The sequence below is a fragment of the Clarias gariepinus genome, chromosome 13, assembly GCF_024256425.1.
Source record: "Clarias gariepinus isolate MV-2021 ecotype Netherlands chromosome 13, CGAR_prim_01v2, whole genome shotgun sequence".
Taxonomy (NCBI): domain Eukaryota; kingdom Metazoa; phylum Chordata; class Actinopteri; order Siluriformes; family Clariidae; genus Clarias; species Clarias gariepinus.
In genome coordinates, this window is record NC_071112.1 from 27,088,214 (window position 1) to 27,108,805 (window position 20,592).

At 39.0% G+C, this 20,592-nt stretch overlaps 2 protein-coding genes and 1 long non-coding RNA gene across 4 annotated transcripts; all 3 read left to right on the forward strand.

The window, feature by feature from the left end:
• Positions 1-5,344: 5,344 nt before the first annotated feature.
• Positions 5,345-7,048, forward strand: LOC128535997 (kelch-like protein 10). The gene has a single exon (XM_053510132.1). The coding sequence runs from the start codon at positions 5,357-5,359 to the stop codon at positions 7,046-7,048; it is 1,692 nt and encodes a 563-aa protein (XP_053366107.1). The 5' UTR covers positions 5,345-5,356.
• Positions 7,049-12,605: 5,557 nt separating this feature from the next.
• On the forward strand, positions 12,606-14,982 carry LOC128536318 (uncharacterized). Its single transcript, XR_008361885.1, has 3 exons — positions 12,606-12,737; positions 14,494-14,567; positions 14,811-14,982. It is a non-coding gene; the product is annotated as an uncharacterized LOC128536318 (long non-coding RNA).
• ptp4a2a (protein tyrosine phosphatase 4A2a) lies at positions 14,981-17,950 on the forward strand. 2 transcript variants are annotated; one of them, XM_053510528.1, is made up of 6 exons: positions 14,981-15,121; positions 15,237-15,332; positions 15,578-15,670; positions 16,631-16,761; positions 16,980-17,054; positions 17,175-17,950. In XM_053510528.1, the coding sequence occupies exons 2-6, from the start codon at positions 15,237-15,239 to the stop codon at positions 17,284-17,286; spliced, it is 507 nt and encodes a 168-aa protein (XP_053366503.1). In that variant the 5' UTR covers positions 14,981-15,121; the 3' UTR covers positions 17,287-17,950. The 2 variants fall into 2 exon arrangements, with proteins under 2 accessions (XP_053366503.1, XP_053366502.1); XM_053510527.1 differs by having other exon boundaries at positions 14,981-15,332.
• The last annotated feature ends 2,642 nt before the right edge of the window (positions 17,951-20,592 follow it).

The window sequence follows — 20,592 nt, forward strand, 5'->3', positions numbered from 1 at the left end:
GCATTCTGGACTAGCTGAAGCTTATTTATGCATCTAGCTGAACAACCAGACAGTAAGGCATTACAATAGTCCAACCTAGAGGTGATAAAGGCATGAACTAGTTTTTCTGCGTCGTTTAGCGACAATAAATTTCTTATTCTGGCAATATTTCTGAGGTGAAAGAATGCTATCCTGGTAGTATTATCTACAATCACAAGGCGTATTCAGAACTGTCCACATAATGTGTAAATATTGCAGCGGCAGAAAACGCAGGTGATGATTTGCAAAAAGAAAACTGAAGCATGAAATCTGTGGCTAATATGTCGGATCCTACAACAGAAGCAATGACTGTTTTGTGAAATGTGTTTCCTCGCCTTCGCTAATATGAATAAAAACTAACTCATCGGAATCCCACGGGACTCTGACTCGGAAATTCAAACATTGTTCCGACCCTCCATATCACCCACTTTTGTGGTGATAAATAAATCACTCGTTGTCTTCTAAACTGTTCATTAATGGTCTATTTAAGAAACGCTACTAATCAGGGAGAATGAAGTTCATATACATTGAAATTACTACACCCTACACCCTACCAGGGACGTGCACAGACATTTTGAGGGGCAGGGGCTCAAGTAAAATAAACGGCACTTCTCATAATTACGTTTTTTTTTTTTTTCTTTTTTTAAACAAAAAAGTATTGTAGCGTTTTTCACCGCCGCGCAGGAACTTGAAGAGACGAGTGAGCTTCCTGGCTGCCCAATGCAAAATGGCTGGGAGAAATTTATTCCGTAGTAACACAATCTCACAATAATAACACATCCACACTAATTAAACAGACATCTAAACACACACACACACCTCTGGCCGGAGCCACTAACTTAAACACCTTTTCCCAACAGGGTGAACACAAAACAATCCCTCCCGCAAAGCATGATGGTAGCCCATCAAAACCCCACCCACGCCACACTGCCCCCACCCGAGCTGTGACCGTCCCCGGTCATCATGGCGAACTCAGTCTATGTTCAAAAGCGGTTCTGGCAGCATACAACCGCGCTCGCCGCTCCCCAATAGTCCCCAGCGCAGCAGCGAAACTGTAGAGCCGGTGTCCACGAGCGCCCGCAGCGAAACGTCGTCCAGGCCACAGTTCACGTACACACCCGCGCGATTCCCCAAACGTCCCGACCGGAAGTTAAATCCAGCAGTTGGGGAAACAAAAACGGCTGTGGGAGGCGGCTTCCCCTCGGCGCCCCCGGAGCTAGTTTAACGGCTGCTGGGGTACGCTGTCCTCAGGCCTAAGAGCGTTGCAGCGGTAGTCGGACGGTCCCTGGCCTCGGCGTCGTCGCGGAAACTCGGAGGTTGGGTCGAGGCCTAGCCGCGACGGGTAGCCCTGTCCCCGGCTAGGATCACCTACCGCGCGGCCCCGAGCCACGGGAGATCGCTCCGCTCTTCCGCCGTGGTGTTCAGCCATGATGGGCTTGGCGCGCCCGAGCTCGGCGCGCTCGGCCTCGCGCAGCGCCTCAGAGAGGGAAGCCGGTGCCGCTAACCGGATGTGCTCGCGCAGCCGCAACGGCCGGATTCCCCGAAGGAACGCGCGACGAGCTAGCTCCTCCTGCTGGGCGTGCTCAAATTCTGGGTAGCCCCGGCGCGCGAGAGATCTTAAGTCCATAGCAAACGCCCCCAGTGGCTCGGAGGCGCGCCGCTCGCGAGTCGCTAGCTCTTCGCACGCAGCCTCCTTACGGTCACCCGTGCCGAACCGGAAGTGGAGCGACTCCCGCAGCTTCGCCCAGTCCTTCCGCTCATCAGCCCGGAGGTCCTCCAACGCCCGGAGCGCGTCGCCTTCCAGCGAGAGGGCCACCCGGACGGCGGTTTCCGCCGGGGACCAACCCGCGTAGTCGGCGGCTAGCTCCACTTGGGCGAAAAACGCGTGGGGCTCGACGGCGCCGTTGTAGGCAGGCAGGCGTAGCTGCATGTCGCCTCGCCGGCTGGCGGCGCTCGGAGCTGTAGCTCGCTCCTGCGCTGCGTCGCTGGAGGAATCCCCTCCAAAATCCAGCGCCGGAACCCGAAGCGCGCCGCTCCGCTCCGGTCGCCGCTCCTTGCTCGCGCTGGCCCCGTCAGGGAGGGTTTTCTTCCTTCTCAGCCGCTCTGCTACTCGGCGGCCCTCCTGAATCCTCCGGATTTCCTCCGGGGTGCGCTCCAACCCGCTTCTCTCCATCCCACTTCAGACACCAATGTAGCGTTCTTCACCGCCGCGCAGGAACTTGGAGAGACGAGTGAGCTTCCTGGCTGCCCAATTCAAAATGGCTGGGAGAAATTTATTCTGTAGTAACACAATCTTACAATAATAACACATCCACACTAATTAAACAGACATTTAAAAACACACACACACACACCTCTGGCCGGAGCCACTAACTTAAACACCTTTTCCCAACAGGGTGAACACAAAACAATCCCTCCAGCAAAGCATGATGGTAGCCCATCAAAACCCCGCCCACGCCACAGTATATATTAACGCAACACTGACTTCCTTTTTAAAAAAAAAAAAAATTTTAAAAGTTAATTTTATCTTCCTCAAACTCATGCAATTGTTTAATTTTTAAAAGATGTCTACAAAATAATCAGTTCAAACAGAAACCATGGACTACTTAGTATTTACTAGGTTTATAGAGCAGCAAAGGAAACCATTCCATAGTGTGCATGTTTTGAAAACATTTTCTATGCTACTAGTTTTAAGTATATATTTAGATTAGAATAACCAAAATAACTGCATCAAGCAGAGCGGTGTGTTTTAATAATAATTAGTTTTTTTTTTTTTTTTTGCACAAGGCACTACATCATTTTAATTATTTTGGTGTTATCAGAACACATAACACTTTTAAATCAACACAAATATTCACGCTAAACTGAAGAGGGTTGTTGCTGGTATTTTGTTAACTTTACTGAAAAAAATCACTGCAAAAATGATTGAAAAAATGCAAAAATACAGCAACTTAATAAAATTATTACAAAAAAAGTTCTTGTTCAAAATAAAATCTGTTACTTTTCTGTCCTATGGACTCACAGGATTCTAACCGTAGAGACGGACTGTACTATTTTCTTTAGCGGAAGCAATACAATCGGGCTTAAATCAATAAACTCCCTTTTAATATTTTGTGTCAAAATAATTTTTAATTGGTATGTAGCCATGTAATAAGCGGGATAATATATAGCGATTATCCCTTACATATTAGCTAATCTAGTAGCTCATGAGTCATGCATGCTAGCAAAACACAGGTTAACTATATATTTGTCTTTGGCTAATCAGCAGTAAATTCGAGCCTTATTCGAGGCATTGGTAGTCCAATCTTTTGTTCATTACCAGCTCCACTCACCTCAGCACAAGCCAAGAAAAACACTGCTGGGAGGGGCTGCTGCTGCCTGCAGGTGTGTGTGTATACGATGTGAGCCACTGCCGGGGGGGGGAATATATATTATTAAAAAAAAAATTAAAAAAAAGGCACCCCAGAAAAAAGGGCACTTTCTCAGGAATAAAAAGGGCAGGTGCTCAAGCCCCCTTTGATCTCTATGTGTGCACGTGCCTGCACCCTACTCCCTGCGCAGGAAATGTCTGTAAAGGGAACTTCACTTTACAAAATTCCACCATTCAGAACACCATGCAACGTCACTTCCTCCTTGCGTTACCATGGTAACAAAAGCACCTCGGATACCTGTCGCTGCTGCTGTGGAAATTTCACGCTACGAACATTAAATATAGAATATTTATTGAAACAAAAACTGATACCATTAAAAAATATATAACGTATTGAAACGTTTATAACTTACGAATAAATTATTCGATTAAGTAACATGATGTAGGCAGATTATTTATTTATTTATTTATTTATTTTTACAGATTACTAGCCTATATAAAACGACTGATTTCTTAATTAAATAAAAATGTAAATAATTGTGTCCTATTTATATGATGTCATCCTCGATAATAATTATAATAAAAATATAAATAACTTTTCAAGTTAAAATTTTTCACACTCCAGCGATATGTGATAACATGGGAAATTATCCATTCCGTTTTCCGCTAAACTGAAGATCCGTTGTTCACATTTCATATGTGTGTGCGCGCATTTTATATGTAGTTGTTTGAGCAGTTAGTAGTATATATGTATGTGTGACTGTTTCATATATGTGTATGCAAGTGTTTCATATGTGTGCATGAGTGAAGTTTGATTTAAGCCCTATACGGCACCTCATACTTTCTCGCTTACACACACGAGGGCGCACGCGCTCTCTCTTACGCTAACTCACACACTCAACCTCTGTAGAATGCGCGCGCACGCACACCATATAAATAAAATAAAAACTATCCTTACATAAACAGTAAAAAGTAAGAAAGTAAACGGCTTGAGGCGCTCCGTCAGTAACACTCTCTGCTCCAGATTGCCCGTGTTTATGTGTTGTGTATTTTTGTGCTTTCTTCTTAGGTTAGTCCTTATAATAAACTTTTTATTAATAATGCAGTATCTTCTCATGGCCCTTTTTGTTTTTATTTCGCCGCATCATCATTTTCTGTTCGTTGGCTTTGTGTCTATTTGTTTATTGGTGACGTCACGCACCTAACACACTTTATAAAAAAATAAGATATCTCACAAACTCACTGGTGTAGATGGATCAAATAAATTTTGTGGTGTTTGGAAGTGTTTTTGCAAGTTTAAGGTTGACATTTGTGGCCCTTATCTATTTAGAAAAATATGTAGAAAAAAAATTCTTTTATTGCACTTGTAATAAATTTTAGTAGTGATTTGGCATTTATTTGTAGTTATTTATTACATATGTATTCTTGAAGGTGATGGTGTAAGAATTGTAGTAATATATGACATGAAATGCTCCAAAAACTGACACTACAGCATGTAAAAATAATAAGAGACAATTAGTCTTTCTTAGCAAAAATGTTATCCATCTATCTATCTGTCCATCTAAAAATTCCAGTCATCATTAAATATTTGCTCATATATATGTAATCAATTTTATATATATTAAAAAAATTTTTTTTTTTAGTTAATTGGGTTTGAGTGATTCCCACTGGGAGGTGGGGTTTATTTCAGGATGATAAACTCTTCCTTACAGTCAATGTAAACACAGTTTGGACGTACACAAGCTTTAAAAGCTGTTGTACAAAACCCCAGCACAAAGATTTTTAATAAATGTCAGTGTTTCTGTCAGCTTCTTTTATACTGTACTCAAACATGTTTACACTCGAAATTTTGAATCGGAACCTTGTGATGTCATAGTAGCCTTCCTCAAGACACAGAGGTTGAAGATCAGTCACTCTGACTTACACAGATACTGTGAACAGGAGACAAGTGAGCAGAAACGAAGAGAAATGGAGAGGAAGGAGGACACGATAGTTTGCAACATCTTGAACAAGCTTCGTTTAGAGGAGGAGCTGTGTGACGTTCTTCTGAAAATCGGCGGTGCTGAGTTCCACGCACACAAGATCATTCTGTGTGGCTGCAGCCCGTACTTCATGGCTCTCTTCACCCATGGCTTATATCCTTCAGGCAGATTTGAGTACACCATCCCTGGTATTTCCTCAAGGATAATGGAGTTGATCATGGAGTATGCGTACCTACAGAGAGTTACAATAACGGAAAAAGATGTGAGTGAGCTGCTTATCGCTGCTGATTATCTGGCGATGGACAAACTGGTGAACGAGTGCTCGATGTTCCTGAAGGCTCGGCTGTGCCAGAAGAACTGTATAGGTATTTGGCGCTTTGCAAGCTTTTATTTCTGCAGGAAGCTGGAGCAGCAGGCCTTAAAGTTCATCCTGGACAACTTCGAGAAGGTACTAAGTGTCTCTGAGGAGCTCCTGGACCTCAAAGTTGAGGAGCTCTGTGAGATTATTGTGAAGGATGAGCTGAATGTGAAACATGAGAAGCTTGTGTTTGAGACTGTTATTCTGTGGATTGAACATGCGCCTCTGGAGCGAAAAAAACATGTTGCACTCTTACTGGCCAAGGTGCGTTTGGGGCTACTGACGTATGACTACTTTATGGATAACGTAGGGAACAACGTGTTTGTGGCACACGACACAGCATGTAGACCGATCATCTACAGTGTTCTGCTAAACATCAGTGGTCTCAACCCAGACGAATTTCTCAACTCTGTTCTTGCTCGGCCCCGCATTCCCAGCGCTGTTTTGCTGGCCATCGGCGGCTGGAGCCATGAAGGTCCCACCAACACCATAGAGGTGTACGACCCACGAGCAAAGTGCTGGTTTCATTTGACGTGCCGTGGTGAGAGTCCACGAGGCTATTATGGGACTGTTTACCTCAACGGCTTCCTGTACTGCATTGGAGGATGCGACGGCTTGGATAACTTCAACAGCGTGTGTAGGTTCGACCCCATCACCAGAACCTGGGCTGGGGTAAGCCCCATGCACTCTCGCCGGGGTTATGTGAGTGTTTGTGTCCTGGACGGCTGTGTATACGCAATGGGAGGATTTGATGGCACTGAATGCCTTAACACAGTTGAGCGGTATGATCCTAAGAACAATCAGTGGACAATGATAGCACCGATGCATGAATGCCGGAGCGAGGCAAGCGCTACAGTACTAAATGGCAAACTGTTCATATGTGGAGGGTTTGACGGGAATGAGTGGTTGTGCACGGCGGAGAATTACAATCCTCAGACTGGCCAGTGGACTCTACTCCCCCGCATGAGCAGCAGAAGGGGAGGACTTGGTGTGATCGCGTATGGCGGACAGGTTTATGCCGTCGGGGGATGCAATGGTGTGGTACTGAAAAGTGTAGAGGCATATAATCCTCAGACTGATTCATGGGGAAATGTTCCTGACATGATCAACCGGCGCAGCAACTTTGGCATTGCGGTGCTAGATGATCTCTTGTTCGTTGTTGGAGGATACAACGGTCTTACAGTCGCCAATAATGTGGGGTATTATGATGGGGAAACTGCAGAATGGCACAGAGTGGAAGACATGGGTGAGTTCCGCTGCGGTCTGGGGTGCTCTGTGCTGTCTGGTTTACCCAACATGTCTGCGTACGCCGCACCTTAAGATCTTCTCTATAAAGACCCCTAAAGCTCTCGGAGTTCCCAGAGCAGCAGAGGATCCCTCATAACACCTGACAACATCTGAAACATACTGTAATTAAATGAAATCAGTTTTTCTTTTCAAAGTTGCAGCATCCTTTTAGTCCTTAGAATTAAATCATTACATTATGTTCTGTGTCATCAAATGTAGTATAAACTACATTCAGAAACAGAAATTGAAAAGAATATAAAAAGTAGAAGTGAAATAATAAAAGAAATAGTAAAAGCAAAGAAGAGATAATAAAATAGTATTGTAAAGCAAAAATTACAAGAGATTAAGTGTTTTAAGACAATTTAACCTCTTGCTTACAGTAAGTTTTATTAAATAAATAAGTTAATAATGATTGTTAATTAATATTAATTAGTATTATTTAATAAAGTAATGTTAATACATAATTAATTTGACTGGTTGGTTCTTTTTATGGCTGGACAGAGAGAAGCAAACACTGCAAAAGTTACTAGACAACACACATAAATAGAATGTAATAACTTTCAGCATTACTGAGTTTTATGGATAAAGAAGAGATCATGTTATAACAATGCAAGTAGCTGCCCTGCTCTGCAACTTAAACTAGCTAGTTGCTAACACTGCAACTCCGTATAATGCAAGTAGTGAGAAAGGCTGTGCCGAAACTTTACTGTACATGCTTGTACATACCAAACGTGCAAGAGTTCACATCTGTATTAGCGCTCTTAAAATTATCTGCCAGTCATTTCTGTAACAAGTAAAAGTACTGGTTTTTCATCTAAAATGTAAAGAGTAGAAGTAAAAAATATAACATATGGAAACTACTAAAGTAAAGTACAGATATATACGAAAAAAGGTAATAATAATAATAATAATAATAATAACAATATGAAGAGCATTACTAATACAACTACTAATGGATGGCAAAAGAACAGGCAAAGAAGAAAAGGAAAATGATACAGAATATAAAATTGACTATAAAAAGACTGTGTGTGTAGATATGATTGTGAATCTCCCTCTCTCTTGCGAATGTTCTGCAAAACGAGCAAAGATTTTTAATAAATTTTGACTCGGAACCGGACAATGTATCATGTATCACGCATGCGCTTCTTGTTTTAACCCCGAGCGTCAGGTGATCACAATTGAGCCAACGGTTTTTCTCTCTCTTGCGCTGCGGAATTGTGGGTAATTGTCTCCCCTGCGCGTCTCTTACTTGTATAAATAACATCCGTGCACGCGTGTACTGTTTACTATAACACAGTGACCAGGTGTGTGTGCGTAATACATTTATTCTGTGTCTGTGTGTGTGTGTACAGCGCATGTGTAATGCAAAAGCAAGTCTCATTAAAGAGGTTAAAGATCCATTTTCTCCCTCTGTATCAGCCTGCTCTGTGTCTGTGTGCACACCGTGCCACACACAAACACCTCCTACTTTCGACTTCATAGACAGACACACACACTCTTTCTCTCTGCTGTGAACAGTGTTTCTGTTGTGTGCGCGCACATGTGAAAAGAGTGGAGAAAGGGTAACTGTGTAAGACAAGAAGGGGGAGAGAGGGACGGGCTCCTTACTATGGCTTCACACACACACACACACACACATATACACACCACCTGCGCGCACAAACGGATACACTTATCTGACCGGATTTATTTTTACTTTTTTTTAAGGTAAAGATCAGGTTACTTTGTTTTATTTTTACTTAATATTTTGTGTTAATAATTTTTATGTTTTTTAATTTATTTATTTATTTTTTTTTTGGGTGGGGGGTGGGGGGGGGGGGCGTTGGCTGTGAAACGAATAATTTGAGTTATGGGAAAATAATCCCACTTATCCCACTCTCTGGTCCCACCCTCTCTCTCTGACAGTGAAGGGTCCTTGCCACTGGGCCAGGAGCTCACAGTACATTTAGCGCTGGGCATATGGAGGAGCACTCAGTCACCTGGTTGAAACGTGTGAGGCTGTGCTGGCTGATAATGTGCTTTTGGTTATTCCGCTTGTGCTCGTTCCATACTGCATGTTCCCGAACTATAGGGAGTATATGGCAGATTTTAGTTTGCATTTAGAGGTATTTAAGGACTTTCATTTTGGACTTTTTTTTAACACAAGCACAAAAGAAGTTGGTAGTGTAAAGCGTGGAGTAAAAAAGGTGAGGTTTCTTAAAATTTTTTGCATAGACATTATTTTTTCATTGTTGTTGCATTGTTGCAAGCTGATTCGAATGGAGTGACTTTTGCTACTGCTCTTTCAAGAAAAGTCCTCTCTCCTTGTTTGACATATTAGTGATGCTGTGTGGACACAAACAGTAATCCATTTTTTTTTCCTGTTTTGAGAATTCAGCAATTGCACCTGGAATTTATTTTGTTTCTACTTCTTTTTTTAAGAACCATTGGTTCAAATGAATACTATTTTTTCAGATTTTTTTCAATTTTTATGTCTTTTGATCGAAAAATTAAAGACTTTATATTTTTTTGCTGTTGATCTGTGGTCTAAATACCTGGCCATATCTGGACACTTTAAATACAGCCCATACAGCGGTGTGGTAAAACAAATATTGGATTATGACTCCTGTGATGCTCCTGTGATCCTGTGATTTTCCCATAGGAAATAATGGAAACTCCACAGCTCAAAAAAATTAATACATAAAAATAATTAAGACAAAATATAAAGTAAAAGTAAAACAAATTAACCTGCACTTTTCCTTTAAAAAAAAAAGTAAAAAAAAAATTCCGACAGATAAGTGTTTGTGTGTAAATAAAGTAAGGTCCCCTCTATGGAAGCAAAATAGTCTCATTAATAATTCAAAAGTCACAATGCACACATGCGTATCCCAATTCACGTGCACGAAAAAAATATATATTCACAAAAAAACAACTCACGTACACATAAAAAAATACATACACATATATATACATTTCACAAATGCAAAACACAATTCACATATGTACAACTTAAATTTTTTTTTTATGTTTAAAAATGTGAAAAACGCCTTTCGTGTGTGAATATCCCTGGATTTGTGTGTGTGTATTTTTGAGACTTTGCTGGCACCAACGTGGGTCATTTGTGCTCTTTAGCCTGATTTGTGCTCTTTAGCCTGAATTGTGCTCTTTAGCCTAATTCTTTAGCAATCAGATGCGACCTCACCATTTAACCAATCACAGCCCAGTTTCTGTGGGTCACAGGATATATCTGAATGCCACCAGATTTGCTTTTATTTCATTAACAGCTCAGATGTGTATATCATAATGGATTAAAGCTGCACGATTTCAAATTTCCTTTGGTACTGTCACTGAGCCAGAGAGCGGGTGTCATTTATAGGTATTATTAAACAGCTTCACAAACAGTCTCTTCAGTCACCATTTTTTCTTACAATATGATTTCCTTACAATAACTCAAATTATCAGAGGTACTGGGATAAAAGTTTGTATTTCTGATATAAACATGAAGTAAAGTGAAGCTGTTAGACGCCTGAGGAGTTACTCTTGCCACTCTCATACACCAATCGTTGCAACATCCTTTTTTTCAAAATTTATTTGAATTTTTTTCAGATTTTCTCCCTAATTTAGTCGTGTCCAATTCCTCCCCGTCACTAGGGGGCTCCCACATTAAGGCTACTACTACTACTCACTCGGAAGGGCCGAAGACTACCTGTCTCCTGAACCATGTGATTCCAGCCAACCGCATCTTTTTGAACTGCTACACACACCGTTGGGGGCGGCGTAACACACTTGGATCCGCTCCTTTCGCGTGCGCGAACTTACAGACACCCCTGATTGGCTGTAGAGCCTGGGGTTAATGTGGGAGCACGAAGTACCTCTTATCCCTCCCTTCTGGTAGAGCTCGGCCAATCAGCTCTCTCTAGAGCTCCGGCTGCGAAAGGTTACAGCATCATCTGGGAATCGAACCAGCGATCTCCGGATGATAGGGCGAGCATTTTACCACTGATTCATTAAATTACCAGTAATTTAAACTGTTATTATTATTATTATTATTATTATTATTGTAAGAGTGTGTAAATATTGAATGTTTTTAGAATTATATAATGTAATTGCTTGTTATATCAGACAGCGTTTAATTTTTCCTGTTTAAGGGTAAAAGAAAATATTTTTTTAAACTACTTAAAACCTGCCAGAAGGTGGCACGGTGATGTAGTGGTTAGCACTGTCGCCTTGCACTCCAGGGTCAGAGTTTGATTCCTGGCCAGGGCCAATTCCTGTCTCTAAGGCTAACTGGTGTTCCCAAATTACCAATGAGATGACAATGAGTGAGTGGGTGAGTGAAAACCTGCCAGATGCTAGCAATCTTATTTAGCTACAGCTAAGCTATCAGGAACATTTAATTAATGGAATTTAAAAAAACAAATGATTTCATATGAAAAAAATAGTGGGCTATAGATCCAGTACATTTGTGGGATTTTTACATTTCTTTTACTATTACTTCTTGTCATTACTTAAATATTAATACATTTTTCACAGATTGTGAAGACTCTGCTGCTGTTCATTGGATAGTAAACACTGTCCAGAATATTTACAAAGATGTTATGAGCACTATAGATTAACACCATAAGAAATAAAAACACAAAAGAGAAATAAAGAAGGAAATGTAATAAAACAACAAAGGACAACAACTTTGTACATTTTGACAGTAATTATATTGTCTCAATAAAATGAACAGGTTCTCAAAAACTTTAGTCTAGAATTAATAATGTAATTTATTTATCTATCTCTTCTTTTAACCATTAAATAAGCTTGAATCATTTGGTTTATTAATAATTAAAAACATCTATTGATTAGGTTACATGATGACATTTTTTCCTTATATCAAAGTTTTTCAAACATTTATTTATTCATTCTTTTTCTGTAAAGGCAAACACACACACACACACACACACACACACACACACACACACACACACACACAGGGACACTCATTCATAGTTTCAGTCATACACTAAGGGGCGATTTGGTAATGCCGTCATTCTACAACGACTGTAAACACACACACACACACACACACACACAAACACCGGAGGTGATATTTAAAGCCTACCGTTTTCAGGATGTGATTGTAAATAATAAGGTAAGGACTTTAAGCTCACCCTGTTTTGTTTTATCAATATAAAATGGTCAGAAGGGCTTTATTAAACTTGACAAACCAGGTCCAATGTCAGCTGAATAAATCTTTTCCTAATTAAACTTCTACGAACGAACTTATACATTTGTGAAACAAATCTGAGCCGAAACCTGATTGGACAGTGACGTTACTATAGTAACTCGCAGTCTGCCCTCAGAGAGCGATGTAACCCGGGTGCGTTCGAATTTAATCCGATAACGCTGTGCACCCTAGGTATACCATGGCAGATGCCACTAATAACGTCCACACAAATGATACATATATATTGCTACATTAAATCTGCGCACTGTCTGTGCCTCGCCATATTTTTCCCCCTTTTTTAAACAAAATATTTTATATAAAGCGCGGTCATTGTGCCCTATGTAGTGAACCAGGGCACAGTTTTAGACACTGGTAAAAGGAGGGTATCAATTGTTGATTTGTGACACATCCGCGAAAAAAAAACGAAAAAAAAAAAAAAGCAGCAAGCCAGAGCTAAAGCTAACAACACCGCGTCCGTTAATCCACCGGACTGTCAGTCTCTCTGTGCTCTGATGTGGCGTCTGTGTTTTTGTAAGTAACCTTAAAAAAAATATTTAATATAGATATAATTCTATCGAGAATAAGAACGAAAACAGAAGACTACAAAAAGTTAAGAGGAATTATATCAAACTATTACATTTTAAGCCGTTAAAAATATTGCCGTTAACGTCAGTTAGCTAGCTGCGCGTGCAGGCTAACTTCTTTTGTCTTGTGAGTGCTTGCTAAAATATTAGTTAGCATTTAGCTAGCTATAGCACCCTAGCATTCTTGACCTTAGCGAAATTTACATTTTTTAAAACGTTTTTTAGCTGGCAAGGCTAAGCTAAGCTGCGTGTTCATCAACGTTTCTCTTGTTGTCATTCTAGCTAGCCTGTTAGCTCTGCATCAGTAACGCTGTTATACAAATCTTTAACATATTCATAACGCAGGTTATTATAATCAACAACATGCTGTATTTCCATTAGTTATGAACAACAACAGCTTTAAAATCCTTGCTTTGTATATTTAGTAAGTATTTCGATTTAGCCATAGCTGTCATTCTGTGATTAGAATATATCTGAGGTTTAATTTAAGTAAAAGTAGAAATGTTAATACTCTAAATTAGGCAGTAAAGTTATTTACAGGTTGATCGCAGGGTTCTGTCATTAAACAGTTAAATGGCTGAGATCATTTTTTTAAACAGCTTAACAGTACCGATGTGTTGGCTGATGGGTCGACTCTCTGAATCGGTTCTTTTAAGCGAAACTGATTCCATTCAATTTAATTAAATTTTATTTGTATAGCACTTTTAACAATTTTCATTGTCGCAAAGCAGCTTTACACAATCAAAAGAATTATTTAAGTCTTTATGGAATGTGCATATGGGTGTGCATGAATCAAAATGAGCAGATCGTCCCTGGTGAGCAAGCCACTGATGAGCAGCTGATTCGCGAGTATGAGCTGCGTAGCTTCTTACTGCCTGTCTCCTCCTTTCCTTTTTACCCAGTTATCCTTCTTTTTCTTTCCCTTTTTCTTTTCCCGGCTTCCTAATATTTTTTACAGTTACCTCCTCCATTACTTTTTTTCTTTCCTTTCTCTTCCCTTCCTTCCTTACTTGTCCTCTCCTTTCTTTTAATTTCTTCCTTTCTTCTTCCTTCCTTTTAGTTTTTTCGTTAATTTCTGTCATTTTCTCTTCATAGTCGTTTCACGTCTTTCTCTTTTTTAAATTGCTCTAGTCCATCTTTCTCTTTATTTGACATTTTTTAAAATATTTAAAATATATTTTTAAATAGAAATAATTTCTATTTTTCTCCTTTTCATTTATTCTATTCTGTTCCTTCTTTCATTCCTCCCTTTCGTCGTCTTTAGTTGTTTCTTAATTTCTTTCTTTCTCACTTTGCTTCTTTTGTCCCTTACTTCCTAACATTTTATTACATTTTTTCACTTTATTCCTTTCTTTGATTTCTCCATTCATTCCTTTTTTATTTCACCCTATATTTCTTTTCCTTCCTTCCCTTTCTTTTTCATTCAGTTTTTTTCCTTTCCTCTTTCTTATTCCCTTACCTTTAGTCGCTCCTAGCCTATTTATACTTAAGTACTTTTTGTCTTTCTTTTTTCTGTTTATTTCCCTTCTTATTCCCTTGGTTCTTTTCCTTCCTCTCTCATTTTTACTGCTTTCTTTTCATTCTCTTCCTAACCAGTAACAACCCCGTATTTTGTTATGAATTAATTTATTTATTTCGTGATTGTGTGTTTATGTTGTTATATTTTTATTTAATTTTGTATTTGTGTTGTTGTATTTTTACAGATGTGGCATAGTGGCTGTGGTGAATGGTGAGGGTATAATGCAGAGTTCTCAACATTCCTTTCCATGCACTAAAAGTGAGTGAGAGATCTCTCTCTCTCTTTGGGGAATGTTTTATATTGTTTTTACATTGTATATTTTTTTGAGTCAGTTTGAAGACTAAATGTTTAAATCTGCAATCTGATTAGATACATATTATGTGATCGAAATGCAGCAAATCGTGATGTTGTATTTTTGTCATGTCACTCACCCCGAGAGAGTCACCTGTTTCTCTCTCTCTCTCTCTCTCTCTCTCTCTCTCTTTCACTTCTCACCTGTAGGCTGCAGATTTATGGCGTTTGTGAGTGTGAGTGGAGATTTCTGCCAGGCCCAGCACCTGGTCATTGTGGATAAGTGAAAATTCAGCGTGCCACATGAAGATTACACCACACATCTACTGTCCTACCTTCTGAGCTTTGGGTTCGAGGCTGTATTTGCCCAAAGTTCACGCGTTCATTTTTTTTTCTTTTTACGCCCTTCTTCTCAAACGCCAAATTATCATCTATTTTTCTCCTGAATGGGTTAAATAGAATTTTTAAAAGATAAAAACACCCCCTGTTTTGTTTTTATATTTTTTATATAAAAAATTTGTGTGTAATTTTTACCTTTGCTTTTTCAAAAATATTTATTTCAATTTGAAGTTTTATCTAAGTTTAATTATTCACACTTTTTTTTTAAATTTCATCGAACATCATTCACGTGTCAAGATGCATCGTCCTGCTCCAGTTGAAATCACCTATGAGTGTATGAGGTTTCTGATTACGCATAATCCCACCAACTCGCAACTGCCCAAGTTTACTGAGGTACAATCACTCACATTCAAGCTCTAATAGTGGTGCTGCTTTTACATGTCTGTTCTCCCAAAACACAAATGAGTTGTGTTTTTCACTAGTTTTTTTGTCCTCAGTAGTTGTTTTTGTCACTTGCTCCCATCTTGTTACTTCAGAATGGTTAGGAGGGTAACGTGACCCAGACCCTGGGGGTCGAAATATTATAAAACTATTGATGTTAAGTAGTTGCCAGATGTTTACACAGTTGTATCTTTTAGGAGCTAAAGTCTTTTGGGGTGCAGACGCTGGTTCGGGTTTGTGAAGCCACCTATGACAAAGCCCCGGTGGAAAAGGAAGGCATTGAAGTTCTGGTAAGAATCTCATACACACACACATGGCTAATGTGGCACATGACATTGCTTTCTATCCAAGTGAATATGACATCCCACAAAAAACATTTTTAATGGGATTTTTATTTCTTATAAGTAATCATTAAAAATGGAATATTAAATAGGCTAAAATTGGATTTATTTTTATTTTTATTGCACTATATTTGTATAGTGTACTTTAATAGCCATATGTCTTATGGCTGTACAGTATGTACAAAAATGAGTTGTGAGAAGTAAAGGCTGCAACATGTTTTAGAAAAATGAAAATGATCCATGACGGGGTGCCCTGATGCAGCTTGATCTTAGGCAGAGTTATTAAAAAAAATTAAAGTTGATAAGAAAGTCTTTTGAATTTTAATTCCTTCTATGAACAGCAAATTACTGTTAATTTTATTTTTCTATTAAAGGAGAATGGCACACAATATTTTTCAATTTATTATTATTATTTTTTTTTCAATTTATTTAGCATTGAATATTTACTCCCTTACCTCCCTATGAAGTTATTAATAATTAGAGAGCTTTTGGATTAATTGCTGTTAAGATTAAAAATTAGTGAACCAATAGTTTGTTTTGAAGGATTGATGTTTTTTCATGGCTCACGTATCTATTATCTTGTACTCCACAAGAGGGCGCACTTGCAATTCAGGTAAAGCCGGTTGCTGTCATTATTGACCTTATATTTAAACAACAATGCAAGAGCAGAATTTTAAAGCATTATTTTATTAATTTATTATATATAAAAAAAACTATTTTAGTTCTTTCATTTGTTTCACATAACTAATTTGTTAGGCTTGTGTTACTGAAACTGAACTGTTTAAACAAAATTAAACCTGGGAAGAAAAAATGTGCATTTGGTTCTTAATAATTATTAATGTAATAATGGATTAGCGTAAACTGTATGTATGTAAATAATGTATGATTTTTTTTACATTATGAATAAAGGATTGGCCTTTTGATGATGGCTGCTCCCCCTCTGATCAAATTGTGGATGACTGGTTAAACCTTCTGAAGTGTAAGTTTAAAGACATGCCTGGCTGCTGCATTGCCGTGCACTGTGTTGCAGGACTGGGCCGGTGAGTCCTATCTGTGTACTTATTATTTACACCTTAATGTTAATTATGAATTTACTATGCATGTATTTATCATACATACTTAAAATTATGTTAATATGTATAGCTGAGCCAATTGAAGTGTCTGCCTTCTAGAATTCTTCAGTACGAACAGCCCTTGTTAAGTCCCAAATCCTTCCCCTCTTCCCCTCAACTAATAATATAAAATATTGTCTTCACAGAGCTCCTGTCTTGGTGGCCATCGCATTAATCGAGTGTGGGATGATGTATGAGGATGCCGTTCAGTTTATTCGACAGTAAGTCACATATGCCACAGGACTGACTTCCTGTGATAACAATGGTGCTTTGTGTAATCATCCAATTTTCACTTGAACAATAAGCTGTTTTTAAAGTGTAATTTTCTCACTTTATTTTAGGAAGCGCCGTGGAGCCTTTAATTCCAAACAGCTTATGTACCTTGAAAAATACAAACCCAAGATGCGTCTGCGCTTCAAAGATGCCAATGGACAAAATTGCTGCGTTCAATAAAACCACAAGCCAGAAGGATTATAGATACACATTATTATAATTATTAATATTATTATAATAATTATTAATATTATTATTGGGAAGCAAATGTATTTGGGATAGCTGATTTTCTTTTGGCAATTTTATTGTGCCAAGCACACACAAGATTATCAGTGTCTATATTACCAGATTTTTGTTTTTTTTATAAGAAATAAAATATCAAGTGGTTAATTAACCATTTACGGGCACACAGTAAATCCAGCACAAGAAGTGTGTGTGTGCAGTGTCTGAGTGAGTTCCAAGTAAGTAACATTCATGCTCCATTTTAAACAAATAGCCTCAAATTAGTGCAAATATCCACACGTGCACACTTGTACATGTTTAGACTTCAGGCAGAAAAGCTTGATGTGTGTGTTCTTTATAGAAAGAGTAGTTTTTAATCATGTTTTTTTTTACGTCCCGAATCATTTCAGTGATTTCACTTGATGCTTGTGACGTTACAGCTGTAATTTCAGTAAGGTTACATGAGCACAAAAATATCTGTAGTGCTACATCCGCAACACAACTGTGATAAATATGGAACAGCTCCACCTCCAGGACAGTAATGTGTGAAAAAAATAATCATTTCCTGGATTATCTCTTGCTGCTGACTGATAGAGATATCAAAATAAAGGTGTAAATGATTTTTCTGCTGTCTGTGTTTTGTCTTGATACAGTTTCACTTGTTGATAAATTTATTATGTAGCAGAAATCTGTGTAAAGTGTTCAAGGCTGTAAGAAAAAACTGATATTTAAAATGCTTGCTGATGTCAAAACTCCTGGTAAAACATGATGTTCACAGAGAGATTCAAAGATTTTTTTTCTCTTGGCTCTCATTTTATCCTCCAGCAATAAAAACCGGGACATTTTTGTTACTTGGGAGTCCTTCCACTGTGTTTTAAATAACAGCTTGAACAGCACAAATAAAATGGAATCTAATGGAATCTAATTCAAATTCATTTTGATTTAGGCCACTTCCAGATGTGGTCCTAAATCAGACACAGGTCAGATTTTGCAGTGTGCCTTCAGTCTGAACAGTCAAATCAGAAGTCATGTGTATATTGTTATTCCAACATATAATAAATAAAATTTTTATAAAAGCGAAATACATAATTGACATAATCTGCTCTTCAACAGACTGTCAGCAAGCTTTCATATTCTCCTATAAAAAAAAATTATTAGGCTTCTTTTGTGCCAATCACAGGTGGGGCATCCATTTTTGTTCACACCGCAGTTAAAAATGAATTGATGTAACTCATTTACACCTGCACAGCAGTGACTAGGGAGACAATAGCCTTGAATGGAAAGGGCTAATAAGACAGCGTGACTAATAGAACGTAACCGGAGTGTGGATTTTGACTCACTCTAGTACTTCTGCACTAGCAAAGATGAAGGTGGTAAAGTGATGCCACTTTCCTTCAGTGTGAACACAGTCTTTGACACATGTCAGTCTTGCATAATAAATAAATAAATTAATTAATAATAGTAATAATACATTTAATCAGTTTCACATCTGACAGTGTCATGTTAATGTATTGTGACAGGTTTCACAAACCATTTAAATGTTATGGAAAGTCCTTATTTAGCTTTATCATTAACTTTAACTCATTAAGTCCCCAGTTGAGACCTAATGAACATCCTGGTGCAGTCATGTGACAGTCTGTGAATTTGTGAACCCATGACATTATTTCCAAAATGGTGGTGTGCCTGGGTAGCACATGGGACAGAACTATGAGGTTTTATTAAACTGTTTTAAGATTAGCTCTGTACATAAGAAAGTACTTTATTGCTTATAAATTGCTTATTAACACTTTTTATTATCTAGCGCGTAGGGTGGGTGCAGAAGTTGCCAAATAGTTTCAACATTATAGAGGGTTGAGAATGTTGAAGGTCTTCCTGTTCTCTCATTGTCTTTCAGTAATGTTCTTCTGCACTTGCAGAATCGTATTGAAGACTTGCACAGAATCTTGTTGGCTCTTTGTTCTAACTTGCTATCCATGAGGAAACAGCAGATGTGGTTACACACATGGTCAGAATAGTACCCGGTGCACAGCTCCCAATGTACACAGGAACAGTGGCGGCCAGTCAATAAGCACCGCTGCAACCAGGCCAATACCATTCCTACAGTGAAGCATGTTGGTGGCAGCATCATGTTGTGGGGATGTTTTTCAGCGGCAGGAACTGGGAGACTAGTCAGGATAAAGGGAAAGATGGCTGCAGCAATGTACTGAGACATCCTGTATGAAAACCTGCTCCAGAGTGCTCTTGACCTCAGCCTGGGGCGATAGTTCATCTTTCAGCAGGAGAACGATCCTAAGCACACAGCCAAGATATCAAAGGAGTGGCTTCAGGACAACTCTGTGAATGTCCTTGAGTGGCCCAGCCAGAGCCCAACCTGATGGAGCTTGAGAGGTGCTGCAAAGAGGAATGGGAGGAAACTGGCCGAGGATAGGTGCGCCAAGCTTGTGGCATCTATTCAAAAAGACTTGAGGCTGTAATTGCTGCCAAAGGTGCATCGACAAAGTATTGAGCAAAGGCTGTGAATACTTATGTACATGTCTTAGTTTTTTTTAAATTTTTAATAAATTTGCAAAAACCCCAAGTAAACTTTTTTCATGTTGTCATTATGGGGAGTTGTGTTAATTTTTTTATTCTATTTTAGAATAAGGCTGTGAAAAAATGTGGGAAAAAAGTGATGCTGTAAATACTTTCCGAATGGACTGTAAGAACGTAAATTCTGTTTGGCCGGTGTTTGTGTGTTTGTTTGGTAAGTGTTTGTTTAGCCAGTGCTTTTGTGTTTGTTTTTCCGTGTAGGCCTTTCGAATTTTACAGTAGGCAGCTCATCATCATCTTTTACGACTATAATGTAAGAACATCACAGGCGATTCCCTTTAAGGAGAAACGGGTCTGGGTTCTTATAGGTTAAAATTATGTACCTTAAATTATTTTTTAAAAGTATTAACACACATTCATCCTTATTTATTTCAATTTCCATATCAAACATTTCTCATGCTTGAATGTAAAAACCCTCACCACCCTCCTAACTAGTCCCTCCATCACCCTGCTGTCACTGCGCACGTGCTTGCTGATTGTAGTTCTTCATGTTGACCACTAGGAGGTGTTTCACCAGCAGTGAGTGGACGTGTGTAAACCCACCGCATGTCGCACTGATCTGCTGAGTGTTTCAGCCCTGAGCATCTAATAAACACTGAAGCAGAGGATCGCAACACACACCACTCACACACTCAGCTGGAGACATGCGTGTGTGTAAGGAGCAGCTGAGATGAT

Bases quoted from the DNA above. Each gene is read 5' to 3' on its own strand.
- LOC128535997 (XM_053510132.1), top strand. From the start codon at position 5,357: ATGGAGAGGAAGGAGGACACGATAGTTTGCAACATCTTGAACAAGCTT.
- ptp4a2a (XM_053510527.1), top strand. From the start codon at position 15,237: ATGCATCGTCCTGCTCCAGTTGAAATCACCTATGAGTGTATGAGGTTT. The intron at 15,333-15,577 runs GTACAATCACTC...TGTATCTTTTAG, and splicing joins AACTGCCCAAGTTTACTGAG to GAGCTAAAGTCTTTTGGGGT. The intron at 15,671-16,630 runs GTAAGAATCTCA...TTATGAATAAAG, and splicing joins AGGAAGGCATTGAAGTTCTG to GATTGGCCTTTTGATGATGG.